The sequence below is a fragment of the Vanessa cardui genome, chromosome 5, assembly GCF_905220365.1.
Source record: "Vanessa cardui chromosome 5, ilVanCard2.1, whole genome shotgun sequence".
NCBI lineage: Eukaryota > Metazoa > Arthropoda > Insecta > Lepidoptera > Nymphalidae > Vanessa > Vanessa cardui.
In genome coordinates, this window is record NC_061127.1 from 2,802,915 (window position 1) to 2,815,893 (window position 12,979).

General features: G+C 32.3%; 1 protein-coding gene across 1 annotated transcript; it reads right to left on the reverse strand.

Moving 5' to 3' along the window:
- Window positions 1–1,898: 1,898 nt before the first annotated feature.
- Window positions 1,899–3,867, reverse strand: LOC124529782. The gene is made up of 3 exons (XM_047103691.1): window positions 3,480–3,867; window positions 3,081–3,172; window positions 1,899–2,525 (listed from the first exon to the last, which is right to left on the reverse strand). Exons 1-3 carry the CDS (start codon window positions 3,610–3,612, stop codon window positions 1,899–1,901), a joined length of 852 nt encoding a protein of 283 aa, XP_046959647.1. The 5' UTR covers window positions 3,613–3,867.
- Window positions 3,868–12,979: the final 9,112 nt, after the last annotated feature.

A 12,979-nucleotide genomic window follows, 5' to 3' on the forward strand; every position in this document is an offset into this window, starting at 1 on the left:
GCAGTCGCTTCTATATGGAGATCTTTTTTAGTTATACTGGTCCTCAATCCATGGTCCGCGCTACAAAAATGTTATTTGTAACCTTTCGTAAATTATGTTCAAAATTCAATACAAAAAAATTCAAGTATTTTTTTATATACGACTTATTTTCAACTCCTTTTTCGTATCTCTTTCAAAAAGACCACACCGGTATCAAAGTACGCGTAAGACATTAAATAGCAACAAATGTAATATTTTAAAAGAGATACAAAAATAATCTTTGTTTTTTTAATTTAATTAAATCACATCTATATTAATCTTTCCCTATATTAAAAATGGCTTATTCCCATATCATCCTATCGTATTAACAGTTTTACTGTAAACACGGGTTAATATCTAATTTAAAAAAATTTAATTTATTTATTACAGATCGTATAGTATCACAATTCGCATATTTTGCTAAGTAAAACAAGCCTACATATCTCGCCTCGCGCATATTTTACCGCCAAATTTTAGAAAATTATTGAGCTAGGGAAAGTACAGACAGCAGAGACATTAAAATCTTAGTTTCCACAAGTGGTGTCATATTGATGTTATGTTTAATATTTCTTACAGTGTTGATCCTTATGGGCTGTGGTGACCCCTTACCATCAGGTGGCATATTTCCCATTCTTTAGGTTATATAAAAAAATTTGAATGAGAATAAAGAATAACAAAAAAAACTACTATGTAACAGGTAATTGTTGGATCTGTTTTGATGACTGAGGTTCTATACTTTATAACCTTTCATATGATACTTGGTTGCTTATTATCCCTACAAATGTAGACATAAACATACTTACTTAACAGTTTTTTTCTTTCAACATTGTCTGTATGTACGTATAGTACGACACAAGTTAGATGTAGCATCGGCAAATTCAATAAAACCAATTACTACCAATTTATAGAAACAATAGAAATAGCTTGCTGTCGCGCCATTCGACTCTATAGATTGCCGCGTCAGTGACGTGTCAAATTGACGAATATATTAGGTTATATGATATTATAAGTTATTACGTTCGTGTAATAATCATATTCGGATGAGAAATAAATATTGATAATTTGTGAGATAACGTAGATGTGATCGGCTTTACGAATTTTGCCGATGCTACATCTAATTTGTGTCGTACTATATGTATGTATTTTTGAATTATAGGGATTGGTATATTCATGACACCTTATAAACTTATTTTGATTCACTATCTATTGATTCTTTTCTTCTTTTTTATGTGTGCATAGAACCTCGCAAACTGTGCAATCTCCAGTCAAGAGATGACGGTGTTGTGGAAGACGTACGAAATCCATACCTGGAAAATGATCAGTAGATATTATGAATAATACATTTAAATATTGATATTTTTGATGAAATATCACTAAAACAGGTTAAATAAATCTATGTATATTTTTTATGAACAAATTATTGTCTCTAAACAGATATTAAGAACTTATTATATTCTATAAGATTTAAAATAAATTAATAGATTATCTATAAGATTTAAAATAAAATACCTTTCGCCTCTAAGCTAGCAACCTCCTGGGAACTAGATGTAGGAGTAGGGTTAACATTCAAGCTCTCCTTTTTTCTGAAAAATAATACAATTGAATGTCAGTTGATTATTGTTAAATAAAATCATTCACTTACATTTCTCTCTTTTATTTAATGATCTAAGGTTCTTCGTACTGCATTAAATGAGGATTTGTTAAACTTTCGGCGCTGGCGTTAGCCTTGAGTTTATTTTGCTCATCTATTGGATATTGGATTGTATTCTAAGAAGTATGTATGACAAATGAGGTTTATATGTACATAGAAAATGCATTTGTTAATTACTTCAGAAGCGACCAGGATAAAATACACTAACAAATGAACAAATGTACTACAGTTACCTCTTTGAATCAATTTCCTTCATTTTCCGCTCAGCTCTTGTCCAAATATCTTCCTTGACTATTTCTAACATATTACTTTTTTCTAAATATTTCTTATAACGTTCTTCCGCATGTGACGATGGAACGAAATTTCCAGGCTTATGTTCATCTACGGAAACATCATTTCCAACCACCTTCGAAGTCGGTGAAAGACTCTTTTTCTGAAACATGCTAGAATGATCTAGATTTTTAGAATCTGGTGATTTCTTCTTAAACATTGAAGTGGGTGATTGGATTATTGGTATTGTTTTGGAAACTGTTTCAGTTTTGTTCTCCGTTGAACTAATATCTTGAGGATCAGGCATAAAATCATCTGGTTTTAGAAGCTTTGTGCTTGGCAATTGTATAACACTGTCCTCGTTAGTATACATATTATCTCCATATGTTTCTATGAGAGAAGCAACAGCAACATTCCTTTTCTTTTTTTGTGTCTTAATTTTTTTTTTAACACTATCATTTGATATGGATTCTGGTCTTTCGTCAGCTGCTTGAGAAACGGCTTCATTTGTTTTGCTTATTTCTACTATTGTTTTAGTATCATCAGTTTTCTTATCTTCTATATCTGTTATGTTAACTTCTCGCACCTGAAATTAACAATTAAATATATATACAGTCAGTGCCATGGCTTGTTTTGAAACAGTTTTTTTTTTAATTTGTTTTTTAATTGATAAAGCTTTTATGCATTATTTTATAACATTTATTTACATCAGTACATTTAAGCATGAGAATAATTAATATTCTTTTATTTTAAGATGTAAATCAATAGATTCCAAAACAAAAAATACACTTTGAATTAAAAATTATACTATAATACTTAAGTGTATTTCTACACATATGCATGCTATCAACAACAAGAATCCTGTTGAGTTTATTTTATTTATAATAATTTAAATAAAAAAAATAGAAAGCTTTATTATTTTATGTATTGATATCTATTTGTTGATATATATTAACAAAAAAATTTATAAAGTATTATATATACTTTACATTTTTTTTCTATTGTTGATACAAATTATTTGCCCGAAAAGATATAAGTAATAACTTCTAGCTTGATACAAACATATTATAAATTTTGTTGTCATATTATAATATTATGAGTTTGTATATCATTAATTTTTTACATAAAAATCCAAACATACCAAGTCTAACATCTGCTGAATAAGTTGAATGTCAGGTCCGGTATCAAAGTCACCACTTCCAACACATCCACTAAAAAACTCTTCTTCTGTTTCTGAAAATGAAAACTAGACTTGAATATATGTTTATTAAAATTCCAAGCTAGTAGAATAAAAATATAATCAATCTTTAAAACAAATATATTTTATATTTAACAGACATTTGTTCATTAGTTTGAAAATGTATTAAATGCTAATTAATTTTTATTTGTGCTATCTTGCCAGATTTATATCTCAGGATCGAACCTGCAACTTTTACAGCCTGTACAAAGAGGTATTGACAATCTATAATGACGCTTTAATTATGATGAAGTTATAAAGAATAATAATATCATAAGATGTAGTAGAATTTGCTGTTTTTACCTTCCGTATAATTTAGAGCGGGTGGTTTTTCATCGTAAGCCACTGGGTTTACGATTTCAACGGGGACATCACGTCCCTGTGCGACGGACAAATCCCTCAGAATTGCATTCTTGTTCGTCCAATGCGATGTCATTATTTTATATTAATGAATCTTGTTTTCAAATACAGCAACTTGTTTTCTCCAGGAATAATAGTTAATAATATGTGTTAAGCCCGGTAAATAGACTATATTCAAATACACACAGTTTTGTATGATATTCAAGATTAGTGCTAATTTTCGCAAAATATTTGCAAATTGCTTACGAATTGCAGTTCTGGTAAAAATATACAGCTACGTTACCATATTTACAACGTAACTACAGCTGCAAATTGCAAGTGACAGTGACAACTTCAGTAGCCTGTGTCGCCAGCACGAGATTTTTTCTAAAAATGACTAACTTTAATCTACAAAATGTAGTAAATATGTATTATTAGTATGTACCCTACTCCTCCCACAACAGGAGTTAACCTAAATAAACTTTGAGATTGAATTGAAGCAATATCGTTGGTTGACATCCCATGAGAACTAGACTCGTTAGGAATTTGCAAGAAAAAAAGAGCGTACTTCTTCTTCTGCACTTAAAGTCCATTGTTTGTTTTTATTTTACTGATACTGACACTTTTAGATTCCATGATACGATACGAATATTTATTTATCCTCCTCTAGGGGTAAAGTTATGGCTATTCTTAGGGCATGCCAAGTTACTGTTCGCTGTTCGAGGATGGCAATCGTACAGTAGGGAGGAGTAATTCTTAAGAAAGAACCCAATAAGTTTGTGCAATAAATAGCTCTTGGTCCTCCATTCATTCATCGGGAAGGTTCAGTGAGTGCGACCTACGATTCGGGATGGAGAACATAGTCTACATGCCCTGCATGTGTTCGTGGACGTAACGAGGTATCTAGCTTGGGATTTCCTTCAGGTCAGACGCGGCTAGATGTTATTTGTACAGATCTGTCCGTCGGTTGCGTTGATTGCAGAGGGCGGTTAAGGTCGACGAAAAGTCAGAGTACGTATCAAAAGACAAAATTGACGGTAAGACGTAACAAATCAAATCAAATCAAATCAAATCAAATCAAATCAATTCAAATCAATTTTATTCAAGTAAACTTCACAATGAAGCGTTTTTGAATCGTCAATAATCAAATACTACCACCGTTTCGGAAAGCAGCTTCTAGCGAGAAGAAACGGCAAGAAACTCGCATAGTTGCTCTTTTCAAATAAACACATTTACAATGCTGTTATTGACAATAATTAGCGTCCTATGATGGAACCCGAGCCTAACTCCAGGCGTTTCTTTCTAAAAAGTACTCTTTTAATGAATAGTATGATTTATTTATTAATTTAGTCTTAATAATATTTTTAAATTTTGAAAATGGTAAATTGATTATATTTTCCGGTATCTTATTATATATGCGTATACCATTGCCCAAAAACGTTCTATTTACCGTATGCAAACGGAAACTGGGGGTTACAAGTTTATTCTTATTTCTTGTATTAATAGTATGTACATCAGCATTGATAGAATAATTTTTAATATTCTTTTGTATAAAGATTATATTATCATAAATATATTGTGAAACAGCCGTTAATACACGCCGTTAATAACAGCCGTTAATAATAACTTTCATACTAATATAATTAGGTATGTATTAGATTATGAAAATACAAACTACGAAAGTATTTACATTTATTTAAATTACTGAAACTTAATTTCTTTTACTATTAAATCAGAACTATTTTGTTTAGTTAACAATAAACTGTTGATCCATATCACAGGACCAGTTCTAGTAACTTATAACGGTAATACATCATACATTAGTTTTTTCTCCAACTAACTTCGACTTGTTTTTTTCTTTGACTCACAAAAATTGCCTTCTGTTTATACATTCGATTTATTAATCCTATCCAATTTTGACCGAACAACAACTGTATAGTTGCGTTTGAAGATTATTATTGCTACTACTCTAATTACAGCATAGTACGACAAAAATTAGATGGAGCATCGGCAAAATTCGTGAAACCGATCACATTCGAATTAAGTACACTTTTCCACATCATATGTGAATATGATCTAAAGATCAATTAGGTAAACCTTGTAATATCATTAGACCCAATAGATTCGTCAATTTGACACGTCGATTTCCATGCACTTGCTTAAAGTAAAAGTAAAGTAGAATGCACATGTGGCAGAATTTCGATTAAATTAGACACATGCAGGTTTCCTCACGATGTTTTCCTTCACCGCCGAGCACGTGATGAATTATAAACACAAATTAAGCACATATATATATAGTGGTGCTTGCCTGGGTTAGAACCCGCAATCATCGGTTAAGATGCACGAGTTCTAACCACTGGGCCATCTCAGCTCAACTTGCTTACTCGGGTTAAACTGGCGCGAGAATCTATAGCGACGAACAGTGTCGAATGACGCAATATGTAGCTATTTCTGTTGGTTGTATAAATCTTCAGTTATCGGTTTTATTGAATTTGCCGATGCTACATCTGAGTTGTGTCGTACTATAACAGGTAATAAATTTTAAATACTGGAACAACTTTGTATAACGACCGAATAAACACCAGATTTTCGAATACAGAAATCTCTTAACCAAAAAGTAATTAGTTTTACCTTTTTTAACATAATTATATTCTATTCATAATTATAACTACACCACCCTACTATCATAGATGAGTTTTCTTATTGCAAGCTTAAGAGCGCAGTCTGTAAAGCGTGGGAATTTATTTTCGAACACACACATAGGTATTTTACAATAATACATTTGCATTTTTCGGTGTATCGTACGCATCCCCTGAAATACTTAGTTGCTTTTTGTCGATGCAACGAATAAATTATATTTTCATTGCGCATTCACAACGTAGGATTTATAAAAATAGGTACATTTAAATACGAGCAATGTAATTAGCTATGAGGTTGTCACTCGCAAAATCAATTTTAAATTGTTTGTTAGCAAAGGGTGCGGTCCGAGTGCAATAAGATGCCTAATATACCTAATGATTTTTAGATTTTCAACTGCTTTTGTTGCTTCTAAATAAATAATTATTATTTTGAGAATATTTTAGACACATTAAATAATCACTTACTAATATTTAATAAATAAAAATAACGGAAGCATATATTAATTATATTGTTTTTTTTTTTCATTTCACTAAAATCTATTAAATAAACACAAAAAATATTACAATTTGACAATTATTACGATAACAGCGATATGAAAAAAATATCTAAAACATTTTTTTTTTACATAAATTACAATCAGAAGCAGAAAAAACTAATAATACATTTACAAAAAAATAAAACAAATTTTTTGGTGTTATGGGGGATAAAAAATCTTTGTCTTGGTTAAACAAGTCAATAACACAAGAAAATGTTTTTTATGAAATAATTTAATTAAAATTATTTTATATTAGGTATATAAAAATAAAGGGGTTGGGCCGTTGACGGGATCTGCTCATAAAAAGTACTAAGCATCAATACACAGAGGAATGTATATCAACATTTTTGCTTAGCACTATGTACTAACTAATGTATTAATAAAGCAGTTAAATATTTAAGAATTAAACAGACTAACGTCATCAACATCATGAGCAATGGTATGAGTTACCGTTCGTTTTAAATTTGGAATTTAGAAAAAAAAATTAGGCAACTGTGAGGCAGCAAATCCTCCACAAAACAGCAGCTCCAAAGCAGTAAAACTCTCCAGTTAAGTCAACCGAGAAATATAATAATACTTTGGAATATAATTTTAAAAATATATGACGATAGAGTGACTTTCATTAAATGATAGAGCCGTGTAGTTTTTTCTGTATGATCTGTTAGACGAGCATGTATGAGTTACTACTGTGATCACAGGTATTCCGTTGATGTCTACTGCGACGTCTAGTAACACTAAATCAAATTCCTATGCAGCTTCTTCCATTCCATGTATAACATTAATCGTACAGGTTTTTAGATTTACAAGGTATTGCAAGATAAGCAGAAACCTGTTTTAATCCAGCATAACCAGTACCTTTCGACATAAAACCAGACACAGCGGTCTCATTTATATTCAGGTTTCCACAATTTTCATCCTCACAATTTTGCATTTCTAATTCGACATTACAAATTTTGCACATTAATATTTAAGATTTTACAGAGGTAAATTCAGAATGCAAATCCTTTTTTTTCTTTTAAAAGTTGAAGATGCTTGTAATCATGTATCCAAATGCCGAATTGCGATTTGTGATTTTCTGTAATTGCTCGTAAAAGTGTACCTAAAGGGGCGCAACTTCATCTCAGTGCCCCAAGTCATCCACATCTGCATGTGGTGCACCCTGATCTAAGAGGCGACCCTGGCGACCGATTGATGGTAGGATGAACATCTAAAACAGCGTAAATAAGTGATACAGACATAGTCACCTATGCGTGAACGGCCTGCGATTTCCAGCCCGAAAGCCAAGCTTGGCGAGTATAGAATTTACTCCAAAAGAAGGAACAAATGTCCACGGCTCCACTATTCTACTATTCTTGATTACGGCGGTGGCCACAGTAACAGTAGGGCAGGCTCTGCCAAGAAACTCCGTGTTACGAACGGCCCCACAAACAAACTAACCCTACAACAACAACAGCCTGTAAATTCCCACTGCTGGGCTAAAGGCCTCCTCTCCCTTTGAGGAGAAGGTTTGGAACATATTCCACCACGCTGTTCTTCGGTTTCCTCACGATGTTAACCTTCACCGCAGAGCACGAGATAAATTATAAAGACAAATTAAGCTCATGAATCAGCGGTGCTTGCTGGGTTTGAACCCGCAATCATCGATTAAGATGCACGCGTTCTAATCACTGGGCCATCTCGACTCAACTAAACTTAGGTTTAGGTTTATCGTATTAACAAACGATTAGGTTTGATGAACATCTGGTGCAACTGGAAGAGGAACTGAAATATATAAGATAATACCTTTGAGGTATCTGCGAAATTCGAAGAGAGGGAGAGGACAAAATCACTTAGATTCGGGTCCTCTTATTAACTTCAGGGAGGGAAACCAACAATCTCAAGGCGGGACCAGGTTTCTGGTGCATAAGGACCTCATTAATAACTTCAATACAAATGGGATATTTACCATATTTTTTATGTTTCTTAGATGCAGCTCCATATTTGGACATTATCTACGAATGTCTTGTGCATGAGTCTCATGATAAAAATAGCCATGTTAATTTTAAATCTCATTAATAACGTTGTCGAAATCTCCAGTGAGTTGACAGGGTTTGCGTACTTCTTCAAAGTTGTACAGGTTACGCACCCAACAAGACACCTTCAGATGATGAAGAGGAAAATATGTGCCAAGGCATATCAGGCAAAGCCCCGATGCAATGACCAAAAATTAGATAGATTTCAACATAAAGGACAAGCGACGGATACTAGGAGATGTCTCTTTGGTCACCGGGTTTAATACCGGAAGTGATCACCAACTCGTACGAGGCACTCTGGATATTCGTTTCAAGCTCGAACGTGCCTATTTAATGAAGTCTACGTTTAGACCTAACATGCTTCAAGCCGGAGATAGCAACCGATTCGCTGCCTTGGAAGCCACAAACGACGTTGACCAGAAACTTGCACAAGTGGTAAGAATTCTGCGAGATGAAGGCAAGAAATTCCTTCAGCAGAGACTCTGCAGCTCATGCAGGAGCGACGAGGTAACCATCTACTTCATCAGATAGGGCTCAGATAAACTACAAAATCACGAGACTTGTGCAACATGATCTCCACAACTCGAATATCCATTCCAGCGAACGGGCGATCGAGCTACGCAATGCATCTTACAAATTTTTCGATATTTATGACCAAAAATAAAAATTAAAACAAAAATTGTTGCTGAGTTTTTGACTTTTTTGATCGACATTTTCATAACGACGACGACGATGATGACGATAACGACGAATGCGAAAATGATTAAGATATATTTGTAGAGCACAAAAAAAGGTACAAAAAAGGTTCTCGTAAAAATTTTCGAATCTCATCGAATTGCCGAATTATTGCCGGGAACAAATTTTACCATTTTTTCAAGATGGCGGCCTTAGCGCCCCGGAATTCATGGCCTTTCATTGTCATTTATCTGCCTTTTTTTCGACGAAATGACAGCACTAATAAGCAATGATAAGTAAAACATTAACCGATTAGCAATCATACTTGTTCAGTTCATCTGATTCCTTGAAAAGTAAAAATTAACAATTGCGTCCCACGACACTCGGGCCCCACCCTTATGTTCGCTTGTCTATGTGTGCGTAGACGTTTCGCGTAATTATAATGTTCGGCTCGAAATAAAATTGACGTGCTCTCACCTTGAGCTCTGGGGAGGGACTGAAGATTTATTGACAGCGATGTCGAATAAAAAATCAAAACCGTCAAATGATTTTCTCCATACTAAAATGTATGGACGACGAATGCAAAAAAGTAAGTAATATTTAAATAAAAAATACTAAAATATTGTGTAATATAATAAAAATTTAATGTGGTACACTTATTATTTGCACTTTTGAGACCCTTTTTAAGCAAAAATACATGAATAAACTAGCAGCTAAATAGCTCAGTAAAGCTAAATAAAAAAGGTCGATTTCAGTGTTTGGAGTCATGTTGGCGATGAATATGCTATACTCCAGCCACATTCGATCTGGAATTTTAATAAACAAACCATGTGTCATCATAATTAGGGTTGATACACTCTTAATAAAAAATAATAATTATTATAATTACAACTATATTCATTATAAGACAATTTCCTGTTTAAACACAAAAATTTTAATTTAATATAGAATCCAAAAATTTTATTTAGCCGGTTAATACATAATTTATATGAAAAGTAGCTTAAAATAAAAGTTTAATTTTTTTTAATTACCACTATAATATTACTACACAACTAACAACCCTATATTTTAATACTGACGTAAAGAAATCGCAGGTTTGTAACATTTGGAGTGTTTTTTAAGCAATTGGCAGATTTAGGAAGGTATATAATAGTGATACAGGCTCTTCGTAATTTGTGGAGTATATTTTTAGGCATATTATAATGGTAGTATAACCACAACAGGTTAAGAATGTTAACATTACACACAACATTTCATTACACATAGATTAAAAAAAAGATATCTTGTTTTGGCTAGCATAAATATAGCACTAAAATCACTGTTTCAAATTAATCTTAATGAGTCCTGTCGTTTGGGAGGCGATAGATAAAGTTAATAAAGCGAGTTATATAACTACGAGGTAATTTCTCATATCATTTTAAAATTGGAGGTATTATTTTTGAGATCTACATTATTCCAGATGATCATAAGTATTATAATTATAACCAAGAATGAGCTTAGTCCTTTGTCTTAAATATTTTATTATTAATCATCAAATTTAGTTTTTATTAACATCAAAAATAATTGTTGTACATATTTCTAAAAATGTTTTGAGCATCTGCCTGACGTTGGTTGCTAAGCAACGCTTTGTTATTAAACATTCCACATCGAATTTGGCTGGAGTATAGGTTATTGATGTATATTTTAGATATATTAAGATGTAAAACTTGAGACATATCTATTAAGATACTGCATGTAATTTTTTATCCATATTCGATGCTCCAGTTTTCAGATATTTAAAAACTAGTAAGTGCTATTTTAGCGTTCCGTAAGGACGGCCCCCTTAAATACTTACCGATCTCCTTATTCAGATAACGTATTACGTTCGAGGAAGTTTTATGCATCGATTAATAAAAAAAAAAATAAACAAATAGAAATATCTTAAAACCCAATCAAAATACTAACACATACTTTTACATAAGAAATCAAAAGAGAATCGTAACAACGAAGATGTACGCGTTCAAAGCTTACGATAGCTTTGGGTAAGCGGTCAAAGCGTTCACAAAAGCGAGCAGCATTTATCTACTTCATAATATCGTATTTCGTAACACCTTACTTAAGCATTCTGAGTTATACAACACAAAGGCCACCAAAGCGATCGCCGTGTATTCAATAATTCTGCGGAACATATAACGTGGGAATCGTACGAGTTGCAACATCAAGACCACCGGTGAATCGCCGCCAACCGGTACCGAGTATGAAAAGCTCACATCTGGCTCACGACACTAGGCTAATTACACAGGATAAATATGTTTTAATAACTAGTTAAAGATATACGACGATTTAATTGTGCCTCTCCGGCTCGCTCATCATAATTAATGAGTACATACATACACACTTATATTACCTTAAAGTAAAGAAATGTTTCTTAAATTACTAACAATGAAATGCTGGGCTGAAATTGAATATTCTTTATTCAAGTATCTGGATTTTTACAAGCAAATTTGAATCGTCATTTTACAAAATTGTATCATATCTGAAGCGACCACCGGTTCAGAATGTAGATCCTTACGAGAACAGACAATAAACTTACACTGTTACATTATACCGTAGCACCAAATAATCAATATTCGTTAATGGAATATTTATATTTGTCTTAATTAATCTATTCTATCCAAAATATTGATTATTACCTTGACCAGACACTTTGGTTCTATTCAGATATCACATGTACACTTACAACTTCTAAACATAATATACCACAAATTTGAATCATTGCCTTTGACATTTCTGCACACTTTATGATAAAAAAAAATCAACCGGAATAAAAAAACCCGGATAATTAGGACTTTTATCATTTAAATATATAAAAAAAATTTGGTAGTTTTTACACTGTCGAATTGTAAACGATTTTAGTTTAGAAAGAACGTTTTATATGATCGAATGTTGAAAGGTTTGGGAAGCAATGATTACATACATCACTACAGTCTAATTAGTCTACCAAAAGTTATTTGGTATTAAGCTCTACTTTTGGTCGTTTATTATATTAATCAAATAATTCAATGGTGACTTTTTTATTGTCTACTACTTATTCTGTTCGTATTATTCTTTACGTCTTTGCCATTTTGCAATTGCATGTAATTTTTTTCGTAAGACATTTTTAGGTTGTCTTCGGGTAGCACTTTCGTAAGAGCGCGGATCAATCAGACTACGGCAAAAAAGTGAAACCGGAATAGATAGTGAATATAATATCAATTTATTATAAAAATAACTTCACAATTTTATAATATTTTGTCACATTAATATATAACAATATATTTAAAAGTTTTAATACTTTTACACGTCTTGAGCTTATTAAGTATCTTGAAGCTGGCTTTCGTTAAGACCAACAATATATAGTAGCTTAGTTATTATTATTATTATTATATATAGTGCCTAATGCGGGACTATCATCATTCTCTAAGCTCGTCTTGTCATTGAAATATAATTATAGTGAAAAAATATATTAATTGACATTATGCTTAAAAATTGTGCTTGTTCATTAAATTGCGACTACTGCTCTAATTAAGACTTGATCAATTCTACTTTGTTGTAAACTTAAAAAAAAAATTCTATTTCAGTTA